A 25,025-nucleotide genomic window follows, 5' to 3' on the forward strand; every position below is an offset into this window, starting at 1 on the left:
TGTATAGTTGTATATCATATCTGTAAATTGAAGAAAGAATAGTACATTCATAAAAACTTGTTGATAAGAGTTTAGTTTGCTAACTGCTGATAACGTTATCACAAATACTAAAAGTGTAGAAATGTATTGTAGAAATAACAAGAACATCAACACAGTAAGAACCAATATAAGACTGCAGATTGTCTTTTCTTGCACAATGCATTTCTTTCTCTCCCTCTTTCTTTCCTTTTCCCCCTCTCTTTCTTTCTCTCTCTATCTCTGTCACTTTCTTTCTTTCTGTCTCTCTCTCTCTTTCTTTCTTTCAACCGGAAGTGGCGTCAGGCTGCGTCATCACGCTGTGCCTACGCTCCGCTGAACGAGGCAGGTTTGTTTTCGGTTTGTGCTCATGGTGGTTTCCTGAATGACGGAGCTGCTCTGAACTGACTGCAAGTGAAGCGGTTTGGCGCAGAGACCAGTTTTCACTGTGACCAGACGAACACACAGGGTGAGGACTTTTTATGTTTAACAGGTGACGTCGTTTTTTGGTTTGCCCGAGCTACTGGTAGCTGTGAAGCTAACGTTAGCCTCCAAACAGCATCTGAGTGCAGCACGTTCCTGTGTCAAGTGAAAGACTTGTGCTGAGTTTCCTCTGTCACTGCCCTGATAGAAATAATCTGCGGGTGGTGAGCACACAGTTATCTCACACTCCTGTTTGCTAGCTTTACTAACAGTTTGCTGACAGTGAGCTGTGATAGAGCCTTTAAATCACAATGTAACGTGAACGAGTCGTGTTTCATTAAAAAAAAAACTTATTTTGCAAACAACTGTGATGTTTCGATGCGTCACCTGCAGTGTTTTTGACCAGTAACTAGCTCAAGACTCAAATATAGTCAATGTAAAGTAACGTTAAAATCACATACTGCACATTTGATGATCAATTAAACGTCTAAATCAGTTTACAAGATAAAAAGCCAAATATTATCCAATTCCAAGTTTTTAATTATGAGAATCTGCTGCTTTGCATTGTTTTAGGCTAATCAATAATAGATAATGCTCATTATAAGCAGCAGTAAATACATGCAATAACTGGTCATTTCAACAGTGAGACTGCAAGTATTTTGTAATGGTAACTCTTTCAATTATCTTCATGTGAAATTTCCTGTTTTGTTTCTCTCTCCTAGAATTAACAGAATGTCTTCTCCGGAGCCCATCATCAGATCAAGACAGACACAGAAAGACGTTAATGGAGTTTCAACGCAGGTCGTCTGTACGGAGTTCAGTAATTACATATTCATAGTTCTCACTCAGTACGGCAAAATCGGGAGTTTGATATCTGTCACACCTGACTCCAGATCCAATGATATCAGCACCCCAACTTTCTCCACCAAGGTGCTGCTGGGCAAAGATGAGGTAACCTCAACGATATTGTTCTGATATATATTGTATCAGTGGGATGTAGACTTGTTCACAGGCCATCAGTCAGATGGTGCGGCACAGGGTAATTCTTTTCATGGTGTGGTGGGGCAGGTGAGGTTCTGACCCGCTCTGCTTGCAGGTCTGTGGACTCTCTGAGATCTGTTAAAATGTATATATATACTGTTTTTGTAAAGTAAAAACAAAAAATTGAAACTTGAAAATAATATAAAAAATATACATACATTTAATTAAAAATGTGAACATAAATGCAAAAACTTTTTGCATTGTCATAATGTTAAACACAAACAATACCTTAGTGAAAGGCTCTTATCGGCTGATTTTTATTGGCCATCTGGCAAGTCCTAACTATTTCCCACATATGCAGTGGCAGCATTTTTTTTCTGGACTACTTTTGTACAGTGTGAGATGAAGAGCGTGTTTTTCACAGGCCTGCTGTTACACATCTGAAAGGAATGTAGAAGCCAATAGTTTTCTTATGATGTAGACGTGTTACATTGCAGCATTTCTGCATGTAATAATCCAACGCTTGCTTTCTGTTTCTATTTTCAGCCTCTGACACATGTCTGTGCCAAAAACTTGGCGACGTTCGTTTCGCAGGAAGCCGGCAACAGGCCTGTCTTACTGGGACTGGCATTGAAGGATTCGTCCCTAGATTCAATAAAACAAATAAAAGACATCATCCAAAGCTGTAAGGTCTGGTAGGAAGTCAACAAAATGTACACCTCTGGCCACCTTGATGCCACCAATGTCATATTTTTCTTTTGCCTCTTTTTAAGTTTAAAGGATTCTAATCAATGCCAGTATTTCATAAAACAAAAAGAAAACCCAAGGACTTGCGCCTCATGATGGAAATGTATACATCTGATTTCATCCGCTCTTATCCTTTAGATTTATTCAGATAGGAAGAAACGTCTTATGGAAAACAATTAAGAGTTAATCTGGTTTTAAGGGTGTGTTCGCTCTACACCTCTGTGCTCTCAAAAAGTGAGGAATGTGCAAAGACTTCACAGAAAATGATTCAATTTAATCACAGACCCTGCATTTAATTTTATAATCTGTTATACTTTATACTGTTAATATGTCTGTATTGTCCAATGCAAATAGTCTTCAATTGTGTCTTGATGCAGAACTTCGAAATAAAACTGGTCACTTTCTCAAGCTTGTCCTTTTTCTGTCTTTCAAACAAATGTGACTCAATCATCTCTGCCCCAGTGAAGAATTGTTTAGGCCCTGGATCAACATTTTAGGTATCACTAATACCCCCATCAAACTGGAAAATTGTTCCAGGCCTTTTCTAATCAGGCTGAAGTCTGTGGCTCATTTATCAGTTGTGGCTGTATTACACAGGCTACTATGCAGTTAAGAAGTGATTTAGACTCCGTCAGCACATTTCAAAGCAGTACACTCTGCTTGTAATGTTTTACTGCAGATTATGTGAAAAAGTAGCATTACAGGTCAGCAGTCGTCTATACATACACTGTCAGACTTGCACTGTTGTGTTCAACATTGACTCTCATATCCTTGTATTTTTTATGAAATAAATAAAATGTACTTGTCAAATTTAAGAGTAATTAGTTTTCTTACCGTATTAAGGTTGATGGCGTTGTGGAACAGATCTACTCAATCTACTAATAATGTGTAGTTCAATTATAAATAGTTTAATGTGCATACACATGCTGCTTTGAAGACCTATAGACCTGTGAGTATATACACTGCATTGAACAAGTTGGCAACCAGGCTTAAATTATCATTTAGATCTACATACATTTATTTATGTGTATTTTGTTCCTCTTTATTTGTGTATTTATTTTAAATCTCACCACTTTGGTTCATTTGTGTGGGATCCTGTGTGTAATTATACTTCTCAGACCACAATGGTTTACGTTTGCATTATTGAAAATATTATTTAATATCTGCTGCTCATTTGTTGAGTTTGCGTTTTATCACATGGCTTTATTTACACACAGAAAACAATGTTGACATAAAGTTCAACTTATCAACACAAGCAATCAAAATTAACAGTTATTTTCATTGTCGCTAGCCAAGTCAATATGTTCTTGTATTGCTTTGTTTGACTAGCAAACAATTTAACTATCTAGCAAATTGCAGCAGCTGAAATTTGACTCATATGATGATTTGATTATCAAATTGTTTCAATTGTCTAATCCATAAATGTCAGGTCATTTCAGTATTAGAAGTAACTGTTAAAGTGAGGATCAATCGTAGTAAATGTAGAGATGTAAGTACAAGTGTAACATACTAAGTTAATAAAAAATACAGTCTGATGCATTATAGCTAAAGATATATTAAAGGGTAATATACAATATTCATCAAAAGTATATTCTAGTTGTTCTTAGAATAAAACTCTCCCTGTAGTGGAGCCAACGTGATGACGTCAGACGCGGAGCTGCGCCCACGTGATCCCTTCACCTGCGCCCAACCTGTTTGTCTTGCTCACCGGACTCGCGGCAGAAACCTGCGTCGCCTGCTCAGGAAGTTTGCTTTCCTCTGGTTGCACAGAGTAAACGCTCCAGGCCACAGCAGCGTCTCTGCCTCTGCGCCTGTTTATCTCGGTTAATTCAAGGTTTCTTTATTCTGAGGTTTGATTCACCGGCTCGTTGGACTTCGACCTCGACCTCGCCTGTCTCAAACAAGGAAGTTCAGGCTCCTCGACCCGCGGTAGATGAAGTCTGCGGCGAATGGCGGATGTTGACTGCTGTTGGTTTCTCTGAAAGCGGAATTGTTCTCCGTGTTTGTTCTGTAACGTCGGGACACCAGCCTGCTCTGTTTGTGGTCAGTGGGATAAAGCAGCTTCCAGCCTCCTCAGGACAAGGTGAGCACTCTGTTTACAGTAAAGAATGAGGACACTAAAGATGACTTCGTGTTGACGCTGTTTGTATGTGTGTTTTTTTTAACTGGATGTTTCTATATATAAGAACAGTGAAGTGTAAAAGTTTAGTTTAGTGCTCAGCAGGCAGCATGAACCCACTAAGGTAATATCCAGTAAAGACCCCAGGGGACATGTTCTTACATTTCACCTGTCAGCCCTCCACTGACTGCACCGTGTCCTCTGTCTCTTTCAGATGAACGTCTCTGTGGAAGACGTGGATCCCTCGGCCGAGAACAGCTCCATCGTCCACCTGCCTTCGCCGCTTCTCCTGGAGAAGTCTGCCGCCTCCAATGTGACCCTCATCCAAACCAGCAACGGCTCAATCATACAGGGCCAGATGTTCCTGAACACCATGGCTGCTCAGGGCCTCACGGGAATATTCGTGTGGTCCGCCTTGCTCATCACGTTCCACCAGGTGAGCAGAAGCCTTGAGGATAAATCACTGCAGCACATGAGCAAAAATGCCTCAGAGTGTTTTGCACTCGGTGATGTAAATGTGTAATCAGAGACAGTTGGAGTGTGAGAGAGTTTACCTCCCTCGCCAGAGGACAGAAACAAATGTTCATATCCGTAAAGGCTTATTACCTCTGCATACTTTTCCCATACTCACCCTAACTCTTTGTCTTATCTAGTCATAAAGTATGTCTTTCTTTCGCCTGCAGTTGTTATTCTTCGCACTTGCTCTGCCCCGGTGCATTGTGGGAATGTTTTACTTACTTTATAGTTGACGGAGGCCATCAGATTAAAATGCATGGAAATCCTTCAGCCAATTAAAGGACAATGAATACACAGCGAGTGTGGGGGAGAGATGGTTAAGAAGAATAAATGGCTCAACACAGGCCCTGTTTACCCAGAATCCATTTCATCGCTGTTGTAAATGAGTGTTTCCTCGTGTGGGTGAGTTACCAACTGTGCACAGATGATAGCTTATCATCATGGTTTTATCATTTGTGGAGAATGCAGTAGGGTGCAGTGTATTATCTGCAGGGAAATCAATTGATACTCAGATAGCATTTTACAGCATTATAAAGGATGAGGGTGTTGTTTTTCCTTTTCACTGCGGTTTTAATGCTCTGCTGTTCTAATGGCTCCCAGATTTAGTTGACGATTTTATAACCCTTGTATCAAACACGCTTCTAGCCATCATCCACGGGCTGGCAGCCCTACACCTGTATTATAACCATACTCACAGAGTTATAACTGTATCTGTTGTGAGGTGTGCTTAGTTACCTCCTCCAATGACATTATATTTATATTGGCGTTTGTGGCAATAATTCTTCAATCCTGATGGAAAAAATTGCTTCTAGTTTTTTTTACCAGCAGAATAACACAAAAACAATGAAACCAATTACAATTAAACTTAGTGGAAGGATAGGACATGGGTCAAGAAAGAGCCCAGCAAGGTTTGGTGTGGTTTTGCACTAATGGTGATCCAGGAACAGTCTTTATTTACTGTTGCAAGAAAAGGTGGATTGTTTCCCTGAGAGTAATTCATGGATCTTGATGAAAATAATCAGGCATATTTATAATGACTGATATCTTTGAGTGTGTGCAATTTGGTGCATCTTAATTGAATTTCAGTTGACTTATGAGCCTTGGTGGAGATCTCTGCTCTTCTGAGTGTTATTCTAGTATAACATTTGGTATTATTTGTGGCTTGTATGCTTTTTAATATCATCAAGAAGCAGCAACATGTTGCATCTTGTGATTCCAAAAGAATAAACCTTGTTCAGGGATTTGTGAGTCAACACCCAGCAAATTGGTTTCTATCGTTTTTAATATAGTAGTTGTTTGGCCAAACAATTTCCAGGAAGACATTTTAATTGAACAAATAAACAGCAAGTGTACCGCAGGGAAAACAGGGCAAGTTTGCAACAGGCATCCGTCCTTTCACACAGAATAAAATGGTCTGCAGGACTTTTGTTGCAATGCTGGTGGTGTTACATCTGACTTTGCTCCGGAGGATTGCTATAGACTCTCAAACTCACATTCTGAATACTAAACACAGACAGACAATGACCTTAGATCCTCTTTGCTGTAAGGTTTTTCCGAACAGTGTTTCATTTTTCTTAGAGGGCTTATTGGCCCCTTTTGCAACTTAAAGCATTTGGGTTTAGGGTGAGACTGGACTTCTCCCTGCAGTATGGCTGTGTCATGCTTTGTACATGACACTCACTTTTAGTTACAATGTGCAGAATCCCTTCAGATTTCTTTTTTCTTCTAAAATTGGATTCTTCTGTCCTTAACTCTTCTGTTAAGGCAAAAATAAGTCTGAGTTTTACCTGAGCTTGAAGCCACCATTTATCCTGCAACTTAGAATTAAAGCCAGGGCAGCGTTATGGCATCGAGGAGGACATATATAAGTACATCTTACGCCCACCCACAGTAATCAGGCTTTATGGTCCAGCCTTTAATGGGCATTTAATCAAGCCGAACGTGTTGACTAGAGTGAAACTCTGAACTCTGTTTAGAAGTACTTACATTCAGCTGCTTTGACAAATGGTGTTTTAATGATTTAAAAATGCTCTGAACCACTGATGTGTTTAAATTTTGTGGAAAAATTGGAAATTATCATTCAGCAAGTCACCCAAGGAATGAGCACAAACACTGTATGTGGTTAAAATTACAACAAGGTGGATTTTGCTTCTTGCTACTTATTTCTCACACTCAATCTGTGTTTAAAAACATCCATTACAAACTTTTAACAGGACAGTCCCAAACCGCATTTCCTGCCAATAGAGGGGCCATATATCTGTTTGCATAGATCTATGATTTAAAAAAAAAAAAAAGCAGAGATGTCTCCAAATTGCTTCTTGTTCTTGTTTGCAAGAAGTTGTAGATCATTTAGTTTCAGCAAGTATCAGCTAAAGGCACTAGTACAAGTAGATATGACTGCATGCTAGCATTTGGTGATACAAGTACTTACCATCAGTAAAAATTGTCTTGGCTGAAGTTGAAATCAGAGCTGCAATTACCAAATATTGTCATTATTTATTTATTTGCATTCATCTTGTTTTTTTCAATCAATAAAATAGCTTAGAAAATAGTGACATGCCCATCATGATTTCCTAAAGACCAATGATTTTTTTTTTTTCCTGTTTGCGATTTATGATCACACAAGAGTAAAGCAGAAAATATGAACCCTGGAAGTGGAATGTTTGCTATTTCTACTTTTTATTAACAACTCGATCAATTAATCAATTAACCAAGTAATTGCTTGATTTTCTGCCACTATACTGATCAATTAATTGACTTATCATTTGTTCTGTGACTGTAATCGGTTGTGTGGGTTTTGTATGTTTTATGAATTCTCATCTCGTGTTTTACCCTGTCTCTTTAAAAAATTATACATATTTGTCAATAACGACTGGAGCTTAATTTGATCACTTTCGTTATTTGCCTTATGGGTAATAACCATCTTAGTCTATTTAGAAACTGGTTTGGATTTTTTCATGATCTGAATAATGAGTCATCAGGCATTACTGGAAAACTATTGCCACATCTCTGGTATTGCAGTAATATTCCCTAGTATGCTTTTGTTTTTAATAAGCAGTTGGTTTTAGGAGCTCTCTCTACATGTCTGTTATTATGGGTAGGTGGACAGTTGTGATGTAGAAACCATTTGACTGACTTCTCTATTAAATCTGCACATTGTTTAGTTGCATAGATCCAATGAACATTAGTCCGAAAGAAAATAATTTATTTGCAGAGAGGTTCGATTTGCAGTAACCCAAACTGTTGACATATGTCTGATCCGCACTCTGTGTCGGATCAGCGATGTTGCCACATGATGGCAGTTTCCAAACCGCTCCATGGTGCAATAGCTTTTTAAAAATGTATTAAATTTAGTGGGACTAACCATCCTACAGTCATGTGGTTGCATGACCTGAGAGATCAGCAGGAGAGACAAATGTACTTACTGATAAAAAAACATATTTGCTTGAGGTCAGAGCGAAGTCAGTCACCTCAGACTCTCTGCAGTGAAATGTCGTACATTTCGTCAGGGATTCAAACATTTATTTCATCTTTACGATGGGGCCAATGGGTTTGAAAAAGTTTTACACCAGTCTGAAAACTAAAGGTCAGAGAAATTATCTGATCTTTGCCATATGCTGTTTTTGTGGCCCTCCATGTTGTCAGCTGCACTATGTTAGCTTTATGGAGGCCATATGAGGGCATATGGGATGTGTCTGTGTGTGTGTTTAAAACTCAAGGCAAAGACCTTTAGCATCTCAGTGAAAATAAAACGTATTTATTGATCTTATTGTCTGCGTCTGTATGTGATGATAGAGCTGTACAATGAAAACTGTGACCGGGTCTAAGAAATGTTGTGCCGGGTCATTAAAATAGGAGTTTGCTGATTTTCTTTCAGCCTCTCTGCTGCATTTCACACTGACAGATCTTCACACAGGCAGAGACAGTGAGTGTAAGATTAAAATGAAGCTATAAATAAAACAGTCCAGATTAAAAAAAACACTATATTATTTGTTGTCAGCTCTCAGGAGGGTGAAATTCTTCACTGATCACACCCTTGAAATTTGTCTCACTTCATGGTCAGTTTTGCACAAGTTAGTCTTTCATTTACAGAGGATGCTTGATAAACTTGTGTTACTGTTGATACACAAAGATGACCTAATACTGACACATCTCACGGCTTATTAATAAATGTTCCGGTTTTATCATTGGTATTTGTGTATAACAACATACTGTCCGGTTTAGAGCTGAAACGATTGGTTGATATTTCAAAAAATGTATTTTCCGAAGCAAAGACCCAACCTTACCTGGTTATAGCTAATGAAAACTGAATACTTTATGTTTTTCTTTGTTTTGAATCGATGTTGGCTCTGGACTGGTAACAGACAATTTGGAAATCTGTCTGAGGCGGTGGGAAATAAAAAGACCATTTCAAACAATAATTTGCCCACAAATCAATATATTGAATAGACATTTAGATGGAGCCTCAACAAAGTTACATTACTATTGAAAGCCATTATTTTGTTAGATATTGTAGAGCAACCACTGTCTGTTGTCATGGTAGTGCTCATGGAAAATCCATGTGAATGGCTTATTGTGCAGGCTGCACTGCATCATGTTTTATTTGAATCTCTTACATCTTGTGCAGAAATGAAGTTTTCTTGCTTAATTCATAACTCTTTACTCTGATGCATCACACTAAACATCGATAAGATGCTGTATTGTTTACTGATGTTTTTCTTGTGTGTTTTCATTGTAGATCTATATGCACCTTCGATCCTACTCGGTCCCCAACGAGCAGCGCTACATCATCCGCATCCTGTTAATTGTGCCAGTTTATTCCTTTGACTCTTGGCTCAGTCTGCTCTTCATCAGCAACGACCAGTACTATGTGTACTTTGATTCCATTCGTGACTGTTATGAAGGTAAATATCATAAGATCACCCCCTTTTTTTCTTACTTGCATTGATCAGCCACAACATTAAAATCAATGTTAATATTGTATTGTCCCCCTCATGCTTCAGTCTCCACAAGACCTTTGAAGGTGTCCTATAGTATCAGGCGTCAAGACATTAGCAGCAGATCCTTTAAGTCATGTAAGTGGAGAGGTGGTGCCTCTGTGGATCGAGGTTGTTTTTCCAGCACATCCCCCAGATCTTTAAAGTGAGAGATCTGCATAAATTTGCAGGCAGAGGCAACACCTTTAAGTCTTTGTCAAACGTCTTTGTCAAATGCGGCGGGGCACATTATCCTGCTGAACGAGGCCACTGACACCAGGTTGCATTAAAGGGATGTACTTGATCTGTAACAATGTTGAGGTAGGTGGTACGTGTCAACTTAACTGTCAAGTTAAAATGTCAGGACCCGAGGTGGCTCTGCCGTCATGCATTTTTCCTTCAGTGCATCCTTGTGCCATTGCTCACACACCCTTTGTCGACACTTGCAGATGTCGGCAAACAATCAGTCAATCAATCAATCAAATTATACTTGTATAGCCCATATTTACAAGTCGAAATTTTGCTCATAGGAATAAATAATCTGAACAGTTTTTCCGTCCTTAACTAAGGATTAGGAAAGAAAAACAAAACGTAACAGGGAAATTACGCAGAAACCTCAGGTGAGGGATCCATCTGGGGACAGACATGAGTGCAATAAATGTTGCATGTAACAGGGCACATCAACAAAATCACAATATTACAAACATTCATTAGAAAATACAGTGTCTATCATTAATGGAGACATAACAATATTTGCAGCATTTATGCCCCATACCTGGCAACCTACAATGGACTGTGGGTTCTATTTTTTTTTTTTATCATAGGCAGCATTATTGTTTTCCACAATTGGCACTACAGTAGCTCTTCTATGGGATTTTACCACACGGGCCAGCCTCAGGCACCTATAACCCTGTTGCAGGTTCACTGATTGTCCTTCTCTGCACCACTTTTGTTATGTAACAATCATTGTATAGTGGGAACATTTCACAAAAGCAGAAGTGTTGGAGAGGCTCTCAACTAGATTTCTAGCCACCCCAGTTTAGTCTGTTTCACAGTTGCCCAGATCTTTAGACCTTCCTGCTTCCAAGACATCAGCTTCAACCACTGACTGTTCATAATTTAGTTCGCCCCTTGACAGGAGCCAGATAATACATGTTTTCCCCTTTACCTGTCTGTGTTTTTTTATTTTGTGGCTGATCAGTGTATCTGTCTGTCTCCATAACGTCCTTCCTAGTCAATAATGGCGTTTCTGTTGTCTTCATATTTTAGAAGGCTGCCAGAATAGAACTGGCCAAACTAGTTTTTCACATTGCTCTCATGTTAAGTTATTTTAGAAGCAGAAGTTTTTGCACTTGCATGACAAACACTTGCATCATTTTAGCAAATTAAAGACGCCTATATTAAACCTTTTTAGGTAGAATCACTCATTTTAAGAAATATATTTGGACAAATTGCTCTGCATGTTTCAGAGCTATTATGCATTGTAAGCATTGTTCTGTAGATTGTAGCTTAATTTCCTTTTATATACAGAGTAACTATAATTATGTATTAAAGACCAAAGCACTTCACCGGTGGCAAAGGTGAGTCACATGCAAAATGGATTACAAGTAATTTGGGAATGGGAAAAGTAGGAAATGCATTATTCAGGAGATTAGTTTCCAGTTTGCAGGCCAATTTTGTGGGTGATTGATAGCGAAGCGCACCAGAAAGCAAGGAGACTAAAATACTACCAGCAGCCACGGCTAAAACATAATGAACCTTCTCTTGACTGGACACCATCTGCATTAGCTTCTCTTAATCCCTCTTTAAATAGCAACAAAGGATTAGGAAGGGATTTCCAAGACACAGAACCCTTGGAAGCTTCTTAATGTAAGGACTGAAACATGTATTGTTCCAAAATGATGGACTAATTATTTTTTTTTATCATGTGGGTGCGTTTTCCCCTGAAACCATTTGCCTTTTATGTAAATGAAGTTAAACTTGATGAAGTTGGTGTGGAATTTTGATCTGCAGTTTGAATCACTCCTCAATCCTTTTTTTTTTTTCAGCATTTGTCATTTACAATTTCCTGAGCCTGTCCTTCGAGTATCTGGGAGGAGAGAGCGCAATCATGTCCGAGATCCGAGGGAAGCCCATAGAGTGAGTGCTCTCATTTCAGTCCTGCATCCAGTCTGGGCATATTCAAGATTTGAAAGTAATGACAACTTCAGTAAAAATGGGGCAAATCATGGATCATATTTACACTCACAAAAGGCACAAGGTGCACATTGCTGCCCTTGAAGAAACATTTACTTTGAACACCACACAGTGAAAGTTCTGGTAATAAACAACTGTGGCATTAATCTGTGACAGTTATCCTTTATCTCAGAGCTTTTGATCTGCCTGGTTAGACTGTATTTTATGGCCCGCTCAGCCACAGGGCAGCAGCTCTTAGCTTCTTAAGACAGTGGAGACACTTGTGTTGAGTCCTGATAAATGATGGCATTGTTTAAATTCAGCCAGCGGAGACAAAGTGTAAATTACACATTTCCTATAGGATCTACACGGACAATGAATATTTTCTTTCATTCTGAATTTCCGGCAAATCACTGTCTCATCCCCAGAAATCGTTTCACACAAGGCATGTGGAAAACAAGGGTCATACTCATACTTGTCAATGCTCAAGTATGTTTATAATTAGCAACATGTGAGATGAATAAGATAACATAACTAGATATATTAGATTTCTATGCTCACTGTCTGCATGTTATATAATTACCAAGACCAGTCTTATTTATATATATATATTTTACATTCACAGTAATATGTCATGTTCTCTTTAATAAACCAGATTATGTGTGAGCTACACCACGATACACTTCAGGTTAAGGCTCTGTACGATTTGGGTAAGATAACTTATAGTATGATAACTCTGAAGGCAAGTCCCAATTTGTTTCTCAAATGTATTGAGACTCAAAGCTCATGTTCTTATTTGCATGTTCTCAGGTTGCATTTCACCTTCACATATCTTATTGGATTTGAAGAAGAAATTAAAACAGACAAAAGTAGATCGGCATTTCACTGCCAAGGCCAAAAAATCCTACACATGATTTTCTCATACTTATTATAGAAATAAATTAAAAAGAAAAAAAGGAAGTCGTCTGAAAACCTAAATTATTTATTTGTAAGAAAACATAGTCTGTTACTGTAATCTGTACATAATTCCCTTAGAACGTTAATGAAAAATGCAAAACAAAATGTTGCAATGTTTTTAAAAAGTTTAAACTCTTTGATCTGCCCATTGATTAGCATCCACAGCAAACTTTAATGGTTTCTTCTGAGGCCCCACCCCTTCACCAAGCTTGGTGGAAATCGGTCCAGTAGTTTTCTTCATAAAACCTGCTAAAGAAATCAAACAAAAAGGCCCGGCTGGAAACATAACCTCCCTGCTGGATATGACTAGATGTTTTGTTAAGAAATGTCATGAACTGTTCTGTTTGATGGTTAAGAGCATCTAAAGCACCTCAGGGCCTAGAAGCCGACAGAGCTGTGTTGTTGTATCAAGCTGAATGGAAGTTATTATTAAGCATGAGGCTGAGTTTAGCACCAATCTCTGTCTTTCTGCCTCAGGCTCAGCCCTAAAGCAAAGTGCAGATGTCATTGATTAAACTGCCTTTTAAAAACACACAACTACTGAATTAGTTCTAAAAAAATAAGTGACTTGAGTATTTGTACACTACGTCTTTGATGCTGTTGTTTTAGCCTGAAGACGTCATGACGCCAGGAAGGCATTGAATCATCGGACTCACATGACACCTCGACCTAGCTGGTTTATATTGTTCTATAGACATAATAGACATATCAAATAACAGCAGTGGGTGTGCTCCAGTATAATACCGATATTCCCAGTTATAAATACTTCACATTTTAAGTATTTTTAAGTAACTGCACACATCATAGGCTCTATAATTCCCACTTTGATTTTGTCATCTAAACAGCTTTGCATGAACAATATTGTTAATTAGTCTGATTGAAGTGGTCTTTATATTCAAAACGAGGGCCTGCAACAAATTGTTTCACTATTGCTTAAACTACTGATTGTTTTCTTGATTAATCGATTAGTTGTTTTGTCTGTAAAATGTCAGATAATAATAAAAAATTCCCATCACAGTTCCTCACAATCCAAGGTCATGAATCAGAAACCTGGCGATATTCAGTTTAGAGTTATGTAAAAGAGTCAACCCAGTGAGAACTCTTGACATTTGGAAGAAGCATTTGGCGTTTTGTTTCCTGGGAAAATCACTATAGTTATCAGAAATTTATACTGATAGTAGTTAGCAACCAATCGAATCTGAATATTTAAGGTAGGTATGTTTTTGTCATATGGCTGTCATATTCTATTCATATGTGTTTGTGTGTTACGGATTCTGTTTTCTGATGCTCATATCTGATTTTATTTTTCATATAATTGAATAAGACTTTGTCTCTCTTTGGCTACATAGGTCAAGTTGTTTGTACGGTACCTGCTGCCTCGGTGGTATGAGTTACTCCATCGGCTTTTTAAGATTCTGCAAACAGGTGAGCTTCAATCATCCCCTTATCTATGCTCTTGAGATGCTGCTTTCCACCACTGTAATACATTTACACACTTTGGAAAACAAGAATACGTTTTAAAAAAAAAAAAAAAAATCAATATTCTTAAATTACCATTCTGCCCAGATCGCCAGGTTGCTGAAAAATGACAACAGTTACAATTGGCTGCATGCTTTCCAGAGGAAAAAGAAAAAGCATCAAAGCAATTGAGGCCAGGTGAAAGCAGCTTGATAGAATACATAAAGAAATTATACGATCCGTCAGTGCAGAGCTCTCACCCACTGTGTTGGGATGCAGCACAAGCTCCCAGTCTAATGCTGATGTAAATTGGAACTGAGGGTTGTGTCTTCAAATCACAACACATGGTGAAATTAACTTTTTTATTTGTGGCAAATGATAAACACAAAAATGAGAAGTTTCCTCTGGTGGCTTTTATACAAGGAGTTTAAAGCAATCAGGTGAGGGGTGCCGTCTGGGTAGAGTATGAAGGCAAGACAGGGCATTTTAATTCTGCTGCGGAAATTACGTCTTTGTGTTTGCAGTGAATCGACACAGGTGGTGGGTCTTATCACCAAAAGCTCAGTTGTCGTTGTCTTTATAAGTTGGTGCCATCTTCTTCTTGTGTGGCCTCTTTTTTTGTCCTGATATTTTTGTATTCTTTTTTTAATTTGGTTTTTGTTTTTTTGTTTTGTGCCAGTTGCATGTTAGAGTGTGAGAAACTTCATCACATCCACTCGCTTGTGGTCAATCCTTCCGACAATATCCTGCTGTGTTCTCGCATGGGCACACTTAGACCTTCTCTGTAGTTTTTCACACTAGATCTTTACAATCATCTAAAACTGCCTTTTTTTTAGTCGAGTGGATTCTATGATGTGGAACTGGAGGTTAAGTGGCAAGGCGTCTCACTGACTTAATGGCTCAACCTAACTGTGATTGCTGGAAAAAAGGTTCAGAAATCAGTATGTGGAACACTTCAGAAGTTATTAAATGCTGTTTTAATAACACCCATGATGTGAAGTTAACTGGATCTGAAATAACGATTAACTGCTGTCATACTGATTTATTCTAAATTGATTACTCCGTTATATCGCATGTTGTTGTGGCTTAGAGTTAAATACCACAGTTTGCTCTTAGGGAAAAAGGTCAGGTGAGGTGAGTTCTCATCCTAGACTTAGGTGAAATATATATATATATATATAATATATAACAGCTCATCACAGTCCAATACTAAACAGTTATGACAGAGCACAAGATCTGAAAAAACGTTGATCCTTTTTTTTGAAAGGTAAAAAAAAAACATAAAAATTCTTTGCACATTTTGGTGAAGGTTAAGCATGTACTTGAAAGAGTGGTTAACAAATAAATCGGTAATATGGAAAAGCAGCTTAGAGTTGTTGGGGTTGTCCTAGATAAGGTTAGAGGACGAGCTCTTAAATCGTATTGTAGGACACTGTCCAGCCTTATTTTCCGGAAACTGGACACAAGTTTAATCCTGTGGACACGAGGGGCAGCTGCTTGTGACGGCCAATGGGGATTCAAAAGATATCAATGCATAAGCAACAACGACAGCTGAGCCTGTATTATACATTAAAACATTAGAGCACATACAATATATAATTAGAAGAAGAATAAGGATACAGAATCAGCAGGTGGAGCTTTACCTTAAACTAAATCCAATTACAATAACTCATCTATTTAAAAAACTTCTTTGAATCCTCATCAATATCAAACAACTGCATTGATGCTAAAACTATAGAAACGTATTTAACAATACAATCATTTTTTATTAGTCCCATGTTTTTGATTTTTTTGTGACTGACTAGATTTTGTTGGAGCACCTGTCTAGGTTTTTTCAAGGATACTCTTATTTTATTATGTTTTCTTTCCTAAAATAGACTGCAATAGGAAGCAGTTGATATTGAAAAATATCTATTCAGTTTCTGGTGTGCAGTAGAGACAGCATCGCAGAGCCAGGGAGAAGAACAACGGGACAGTTAAAACAATGGACTTGTACAGTACATGGATTCATTAAACTGTTTTCAGTTTTTCAGGGTAATACACAAAGTGGATGGGTGATGCTATTAATTATAAACGTAGTTCTCTCAGTAGTTGCTACCAGTGAACCATAACAGTAAACTCCCAAGTGAAATTAAACAGATAGAAAATGCATTGGGTCATATCAAGCTGCGAATTCTAAATATTATTGTGGGACATTAGTATTGTCGTGGAAAATATCAGTAGGTTGTTAACAAAAAATGAAAAAGGTCAGATGCAATGAATCTAACAGATTTACACATTATTCCAGACTAAAAGAACTCTTTCATGCACTGGTTTATGGCAGCATCATGTTTGACAAACACAGGATCAACATATTAACATATCCTCTTATCTTACACGTGTATAATGCAGCGTTCACTGACACTCGCATGTAGCTCACTAATAAAGTTCATTTCTTGGTTTCAATGAGTCTGCGTGCATGGGTGCAGTTAATTAATTTGAGGCAGTAACCCCGGTTGGTTTTTAATTCACTTGGATTATGAACATGCATTGTGTTTGGAATATCAAGCATGGAGGAAGTATCATGCTAAATTATTTGCTTTGGGGTTATTCACAGTGACAAGACCGGAATCAAAACAGGCTAAGACTGCCAGAACTCAGAACTTCAAAGTGAATCAGTTCTGGACTGGATTGTTCTTGTCATTTTGTAAAGCTCACCACTGACTTCAGCCTAACAAAAAAAACCTCCCTCAGGCACATCTACCCAAACACTACTCCCTTACAAGATGTAAGTGGTGCAGTGAGTAGGACTCATACTGAGGGTGTATGTGTACACACAAACTTGAATTGTAACAACGTAAGCTCGCACACAATTGCAGGTAATGTTCTCTTTCATTAATCACTGTCAAACTGGAAATGTGTGTGCATGGATCATCCTCATATCACACCCTTTACACGCCAACATTCAACCACAATTGGTCAATGCAAAGCACTTAATGAATGAGCCTGCTGATTAGGGAGGGTCGATGTGACTTCAAATCAATATCATGATGATATCAAACTTTTACCTTGATTACGATTAATGAACGATTATTTTATGCCACCCTATCGTGATCTTCAGCTTTTCTCTTCCTGCTCACGCTGCCTCTCTGCAAGCAGGAAATGTCTACTCTTTACTTTTGCTCTCAGATGTTATTTTTTTTGCAACAAGTTGAAATTCGCCACCTAATAGAATGATCTGGATGTAGTGATGATAAAGCAAAGTGCCCCGCCCTATTTTGGTTACTTTTACTACTGGTACTCAATACTGGTACTCTGTACTGGTACTCCTTAATTGTGTCACTCCATGTTGACCAGGGATCTGCTGACTGCTGCTCAAAGAAGGTATCATTGTTTTTCTTCAAACACAGAGGTGTAAGGTGTGTGTGAAGGGCGGGACCTCGGGAATCACTGTATGGGACTCTCAAAGAAATAAAGCTCACACACACACACACACACACACACACACACACACACACACACACTTCGGGGCACAACTTCACTTGTCAACACTACAGCTTCTATTAGTTGGGGAATTCAGACCAAGAGGAGAAGAAAAAGTCGGAGCAGAACAAAAATCCAAGAGCAGACATTTTTTTTTACGTGGGCACAGAAGCAGTGTGAGCGTGTGGAGAGGAGCTGGAGTGCAGGAAATCAAAGCACAAGCAGGGTATATTTGAATCGAATGCAGTGCTGAACATGAAATCCTGCTCTCAAACTGAAAGACCATATATTATATTATTTTACTTTATAGACAGACTACCTGAAGTGACCTTAGTCGAGGTGAATAGGAGTCTGTACATTCACACTTAAAATTGGGTAAAGACGAGCCAGACATCCCTGAAGCCTGCCATCTGCCACATTCTGGCATCATCCTACATTTCAAACAGCTGTAGTGGCTCCTCAGCTGACCACCAGTGACAGTCGCAGCACAGTTCATCCCTCTCTTCTGCTCTCCAAGGTTTGGGGAAAGTGATGGTGAAACAGTGCTGATGAAATGTTGAGCAGAATTCAGTTTGAGATGCAAGTTGTTTTATATCTTTTATATAACGTTGTATGGCTCATTGGCAAAAGCACAAGTAACACTGCTGGTTTGATTTGTTTTTGATAAAGAGGATCCGCGCGGAATGTGCGATATGAATCGAAATTAAATGTGTGTGAAGAATCATTGTATGTATAATGATACCAATCACATTTAATTTCCATTCATTTTACCATCTCACCATCTGGATCGCCAATTTCCCCTGTCTCCAAAATGTTCGTATGCATGGGTCAGAGTTTCCGCACAGGGCCGCACGTTCTCCCATCAAGCGTGTTTTTATGGGTTTCAACTTCTGCGTGGGAAGTGGTGTATATGCCTCTTTCAGGCCCTGTTTTGTGTTTATGCAGCCGTTAAATGAGGCCCTTGGTCTGTTGCTTTCAAGTACTGCAACAGTGATGGGAGTTCAGAGCAGTTTCTGTCAAATTGGTTGGCTCAGGCTTCAATACACCAGTCAGCAGGCACATGTCCTCCAGTCCCCATCCAATCAGCGTTAAGACATCAGTGTCACATCACTTACTTTTTAGGATTTGAACAAGCAAATTTGATCAAATAAGATTTTAGGTTACGCAATTTATGTCATTTAATAGTTTGACATTTTAGGAATTGCACCAAATGGCTCTTTTGCTCAGAGTTGCTATACATCCTGGGAAAAGGGGAAACTGCTGCTCTGGCTTGAAACAAATACCCAACTATCAGCTCTTCTAAAGCTCACTAATTAACAATGATCAGGTTATTATCTCATTTGCTGAATCTGTACAAACACAAATTCCTGTTGTATGAGGTTTTAATGGCAGGACTATTTCTTGGCTCTAAGCCGTTGCCAGGTAACTGCGGAGACTCCAGCTGTTAATCCAACACATAACTATCCATAAAGCAGTGAATCGTCATATTTGCACATAAAGTTAAAAACATGTTGAAGTGGCATTTAATGCTGATGATGGGATGTTTTTCTTTTTCAGCTATGGACAGAGTCAGGCTAGTTCCAGTCTTAACAAACCTGGCTACAGTTCATAGACTGGATATAAAGATGGACATGACTTTGTCCATTGTACATGCTATAATTCTGTTTAACCAACAGATATGACTGCATCTGTCATATACCACATTTTATCTAACTTCCTGTTAGAAAGCAATTTATCATATTTCTTATAATGTCAAACCCCTCCTTTAAATTGTAGCCATAGCATGAAAAAGAGATAACGGACAGAAGCAGAGATGTCTCTGTTTTAGGTCCTAAGTCAAGTGGAAGTACTCAATGGGTCAAACTTTATTTGTTTGCCTGAGTTTGCGAATATATTGTGTCGTGGGATTAAAAAAACCTCAAACGCAACGCCGGGGTGAGAAACAGCCACTGGTTGGGTTAAAGGGATCAGGACACCTGCTTGTTTTCAATAAGCAGTTACAGATCTATTCCATCTTATTAGATGTACAGACTGAATCTAACGCCCTCCTTCACCCTCCAACCTCCTCCTCTGACATGGTGTCCTCTCTTGTATGGGTGTCTCACTCTGAATTGCAATGTATTCCCCAGGCGACGCTTCAGTTCTGCGTTGTCAAACCCATCATGGCCGTCATCACCATCATCCTGCAGGCCTTTGGCAAATACCACGATGGAGATTTTAGGTGAGCAGCAGCACTCTTTGCATTTCACTCGTATCTTGTACATTCATGCCAACGCCAACAGGCTTGTTTGCTATTTATGTGCAGATGGAGATAATTATATTACCACCTCACAACAGCCATGATTTCATTTCAAGTGGGTTCAAACTTTCCAGGTGCCCAGCAATGTCACCACTGTAATCACAGAGCCATGGTTGTTGTCGGTATTGCAAAACATAATTCAGTTTGAGTTTGTGTAATATGGACTAAATAGATTAGATTCTTATAGTTTTCTCGAAATGTCCTGAAATGAAGCCCCTAACTCGTATTGTATGTTACACTCTGTGGGGCATGGTGTTATTAAGTGAGATGTATTTTTTCATTTCATACTTTGGCTTTGGATTTCAAGTGATGCAAAAGGCGAGGGATAAATTGTAGAGTGACACATTTAATTTTAGAGAATTTCAGGGCTTCAGCTCAGTCAGTAAGCGTCTCAATAGAATACAGTGAGATGAGTAATATATTCAATGAAATTGTCTTTAGTGTGTAATCACAGTTATAAGATCTGAAGCCCATAAACTCTGTCTGATTTCTCTTCAGCTCTTAGTTCAGTATCTGAAGATTCAGCTGTGGCAACATTTGTTTTTAAACTACTCAGGAAAAGCACAGAGTTTAACTAAGGGCTTGAGACAGAAGTTTGCAATCCACTTTATTTTGTTGACTTCTTACTGCGGAGCTGAAGCATAGGCGTTATTAAATCCTTACTGTTCATCTCTCTATTTACTTTAGCAACTAAAGTAGCAGGGAGATTTAAAAAAATAGTCTTGGTTCATTTCTTATTTTTTAAGCTCTATAGTGAATCTCTGATGATTCACAGATTGTTTACTTATATACTTTCATCCAAGCATCTGCGTTCTATTCTGCTTGGGAGTAATTAATGTAGTCTCAGCTGTGTCCTCAGAGAGACTCTCCAGAATGCAAAGAGGCTAGAAAAGCAGACTGACAATAAAATATAGACAAATCCTGTTTATCAGATGCATCCTGAGCTAAGAAGGAGACATACACAGAGCCTTTATTAGCTGCTTGTTCATGACAAGAAGACTGTATTTCCTTCTGTCCATGAAATATAAGACGACATGTCTCTTTCATTCAGTCCAATGTGATAAATGCTGTCGAAACATGAAGAAATTGTTGTCTGCTGTCAAAAAGCAATAAAATGTCAAATAGTTCTTAATTTTCCACACATGTGACTCCTGCTCTGTTTCTGTGCAGTGTGACTGGAGGATACCTGTATATCACAATCATCTACAACTTCTCAGTCAGCCTGTCCCTCTACGCTCTGTTCCTCTTCTTCTTCGCAACAAGCGACCTGCTCAGGCCTTACGAACCGGTGCTCAAATTCCTCACAATTAAATCTGTCATCTTCTTATCCTTCTGGCAAGGTAAGTCCCCTCTTCCACTTTTTCTTTGTTTCTTTTGTAACATCGGTTGATAACGATGTTGCTACTTTTGCAGGAATGGTCCTTGCGATCCTGGAGCGCTGTGGCGTCATCCCTAACGCGCTCGTCATCGATGGAGAAGAGGTCGGCGCGGGTACAGTGGCAGCAGGCTGGCAGAACTTCATCATCTGCATCGAAATGTTCTTTGCCGCCATTGCCCTCCGATACGCCTTCACCTGCACCGTGTATCAGGAGAAAAAAAATGAAGTGCCAGGTGAGCGCTGAACTCAACATTGCCATCAGAATAAGGATTGACACAGTTGAAAGTTTTAGCAGCAACACTATCTGCATTGCTCGGTGTCATTTGCAGCCTTTTACACTAGACAGGCTAATGACCTGACAAAGGAGAATATATTTTCATCTAAGTTTGTTAGTTAGTTAGTATGTTTACGCAAAAAACTACTAGAAAATTTACCATTGAACTTGGTGGAAGGATGTGGTATGGAATAGAGAAAGATGCATTAAATTGTTGATGCAGATCCAAAACATATTTTAATGTCTCAGATAATTATTCATAGAATTTATTTAAGACATGTTAAGAGAGGCTGGTATTTTTTAATGTGTGCAATTTGGTGAAGATTCAAACAAAAGTCTGGATCTAGTGGATTTAAATGTGATTTCATTCAGGGACTGTTGGGCCTTAGTGGAGGTATTGCCTCTACTTAGTACAATTCTAGTTTTTTAAGCGATCATTTAATCCTACTTTTTAACTAATAATCAAGCTGTAATGTCTGCATATTTGCAAATTTGCACTCAGATGCAGTGCTGTAGTGTCAGTTTGGTTGAAACTCAGCAGGGGTAGATATTCAGCTCTAGGGAATACACAGTCACTCATGGCTCAGAGGACAGATGCCATTAAAGAAAGGAAGATGAAGAGGAATTCAAAGTACATTACCGTAACTAGCAGGGAGCGCAGGGCGACCCTCTGACGTCAATGCCGCATGCAAGGAAAAGACAGATGGAATCCGAGGGAAAAGCCCTACACGGTGATATCAATCATTTTGCCTTTTTTTACTGCTACAAGAAACCATTCATCCCCTTGAGCTGCTTCAACTGCAGAACCACTGGAAGTGATAATGAAAACTTTCTTTATCAGCTTGATGTTTTTTTAATCAAAGTAAAAATCAAAGAAGGAAATGACAAAAACATATATGGTCATTCGTCCTGCTTACAAAAAATCCATTGTTCATTTTATCATCCAGTAAAATTATAATAATAATAATAACAACATTGCTCCACAGTGTGATTGTTTTATTGCTTCAGGCATCCTGTTCCCTCCAAAAACAAAAAACTTTTTGACAAAAATTATCAGTGCAGTTCCACCTCCACCCCTGGGTGCCGATGTATGTGTTTGCAGAACACCTCTGGTTTACTGATCCTCTGCTGCAGCGGTGTAAACCAGGAAGACAGACAATAAGGAGAAACCCAGCAGACCATGCCTAACTGCTTTATACCCCCACCCCACCTTTCCCTTCTCTTTGCCGCCTCCAATCCTGAGCAGACCGCACTGCCAGTGACCCTGAAACAGAAGAGCTGTGGATATCTGCTGGCTCGCTCCTCTTTAGACACCCTCTTAGTTCTGGGGGAAATTCAACCTGGCTCACAGCTGGATGCTGAGGGAGCATGAATGGAGACAGTTGCTGTGACTGAGTTCAGTCCATTCATAAACTGCAGCATTTGAAAAGGCCACGATGAAAAAAATTAATCTTTCAGTGATTTTTTTTTTCTTCTGTCCGTTTGTATTCTTTGTGTGTTTTGCTCTGGATTGTTCAGATCAGTGGCGCTTAAATGCTTAGTTTTAGTTATGAATTACTTTTTTTGTAACGGATTAATGATTTAAGGCCCTGAAACCTCCACCCACTCATAAACCAGTATGCTGTCAGGAAATAATAGCATTTTAGTTTGATCTTCAAGAAGGAACATCACCATTTTTACCCACCCGTCATAGTTTCATTGACGTATTACAGGGCTAAGGCTGCAATATCACCGCCACATGCATTGTTGTGTGACTAACTACCTCCCCCTGTCGCTGTACCTGCAGAGAACATCCCCCAGATGCAGAGCATCTCCAGTGGCCTGAAGGAGACCATAAACCCCGGAGACATGGTGCAGGATGCCATCCACAACTTCTCGCCTGCTTACCAGCAGTACACCCAGCAGTCCACACAGGAGGTGGTCCAGCCCAGCACAAACGGAAAAGTGGTCACGGGCAACATGAGCTCCCGCAAGTCTGACAAAATCATGCTGATTACCTCCGATGATGAATTCTAGGCAGTTTCTGAGCAAGATCCAGGTGTTTGTGTCCTTGCCACCCGTATCTCCGACCCCCTGGGGAAACAGCTGTATCACATATTGCACCGAGCTGGATTGAACCCAGGTGTTTCATTTCCATTTCCCCAGTATTTAAGATGGACCTCTTACGTCTGTCGTGTTTCAATGAATATTTTAAGCACCAAGAGGAGGATGAAAATTGATAAAGGTTTTTAAATTAGCTCAATGACCAGAAAACTGATTACTGCCACCATCTCTGCAGTAATCATCACAGGAAAACAACACAGCACCTCCACCCTATCAGCAAAGTGTGGAGCTGTACATTTTCTTTAAATCGAGCTGCTGTAGTGCTCAGCGGTGTCTCTGATCCTGATTCTTTTTCTGTCATTATGTCAGCACTTGCAGTCGCCCTCTGGCTGTCTGAAGCACCTTCCCTCTGATTCATGTTAGTTTCAAAGAGGAGGTGATTAATACTGTGTGCAACTCCATGTGGGATGCAGGGAAGCCAGCGACACTTCATGGACTCTCCTGCATCTGTTTGTTTCAAGTATTTGCTAAGCATTCCTCTCCGCCTGGTTTCCTGACAAACAGAGGGAATCGATTCAAAGACACATTTGCTCTGGAGCAGGCTTGTCAAACCGCTGATGTAGACAAATTGGATAAACCTGTCTCCTACCCAAGTGGGAGTTGTATTATTCTCATTAATTTTCCCAGCGTGCTAAAGAGCGTAATTCAGTGCATCTAGACATCCGCTCAGCAGACGTTAACAACTGGTCTTCTACACTATATGTAAAAGAGCCTTTTTGAGTTTTATACGTTAACACAACTATACATGTTCTCAATCAGGGTTTTATGAAATATGTACAGAATTTGATTGTTGTAAATGTTAGTGTTTTAATATGTTTTAATTGTGTAAAAAGTTATTTAATGTGTGCAGTTCAGGCATAGTCGGACCAAACCAAAATCCGTACTTTCGGAGACTTGTGGCAGTTTCTTCTCCCATTTTTTCAGTGGGAGATATTCTTATACTGTAGCTTTCTAAGTGCATTAGTTGAGACTGGATTTGTATAGCGAGTCTTAGTTTGATACTCTCTTGTGCCAATGATGGCTGTCTTTCTGGGAAAGCAGAAATTGATTAACAGTTAAAAACAAGAATAAATTGTTGTGACCAATGTCTGTTTGGCATTTGCTAAATAAATGTTTTTCTTCTATAACTCACATATGTTGGA

The 25,025-nt window shown here is 39.1% G+C and overlaps 2 protein-coding genes across 2 annotated transcripts; both read left to right on the forward strand.

The window, feature by feature from the left end:
• Positions 1–325: 325 nt before the first annotated feature.
• On the forward strand, positions 326–2,574 carry psmg3 (proteasome (prosome, macropain) assembly chaperone 3). The gene is made up of 3 exons (XM_020094414.2): positions 326–484; positions 1,161–1,389; positions 1,966–2,574. The coding sequence occupies exons 2-3, from the start codon at positions 1,171–1,173 to the stop codon at positions 2,116–2,118; spliced, it is 372 nt and encodes a 123-aa protein (XP_019949973.2). The 5' UTR covers positions 326–484; positions 1,161–1,170; the 3' UTR covers positions 2,119–2,574.
• Positions 2,575–3,813: 1,239 nt separating this feature from the next.
• tmem184a (transmembrane protein 184a) lies at positions 3,814–25,014 on the forward strand. The gene is made up of 9 exons (XM_069524669.1): positions 3,814–4,249; positions 4,500–4,721; positions 9,540–9,705; positions 11,826–11,916; positions 14,259–14,334; positions 19,959–20,050; positions 21,299–21,468; positions 21,542–21,739; positions 23,567–25,014. The coding sequence occupies exons 2-9, from the start codon at positions 4,500–4,502 to the stop codon at positions 23,794–23,796; spliced, it is 1,245 nt and encodes a 414-aa protein (XP_069380770.1). The 5' UTR covers positions 3,814–4,249; the 3' UTR covers positions 23,797–25,014.
• The last annotated feature ends 11 nt before the right edge of the window (positions 25,015–25,025 follow it).

This window comes from Paralichthys olivaceus, chromosome 5 (genome assembly GCF_024713975.1).
Source record: "Paralichthys olivaceus isolate ysfri-2021 chromosome 5, ASM2471397v2, whole genome shotgun sequence".
NCBI lineage: Eukaryota > Metazoa > Chordata > Actinopteri > Pleuronectiformes > Paralichthyidae > Paralichthys > Paralichthys olivaceus.

Coding starts and splice junctions, on each gene's coding strand:
- psmg3 (XM_020094414.2), top strand. CDS start 1,171: ATGTCTTCTCCGGAGCCCATCATCAGATCAAGACAGACACAGAAAGAC. Junction 1,390..1,965: donor TGCTGCTGGGCAAAGATGAG/GTAACCTCAACG, acceptor TTCTATTTTCAG/CCTCTGACACATGTCTGTGC.
- tmem184a (XM_069524669.1), top strand. CDS start 4,500: ATGAACGTCTCTGTGGAAGACGTGGATCCCTCGGCCGAGAACAGCTCC. Junction 20,051..21,298: donor TACCACGATGGAGATTTTAG/GTGAGCAGCAGC, acceptor GTTTCTGTGCAG/TGTGACTGGAGGATACCTGT. Junction 21,469..21,541: donor CTTCTTATCCTTCTGGCAAG/GTAAGTCCCCTC, acceptor CTACTTTTGCAG/GAATGGTCCTTGCGATCCTG.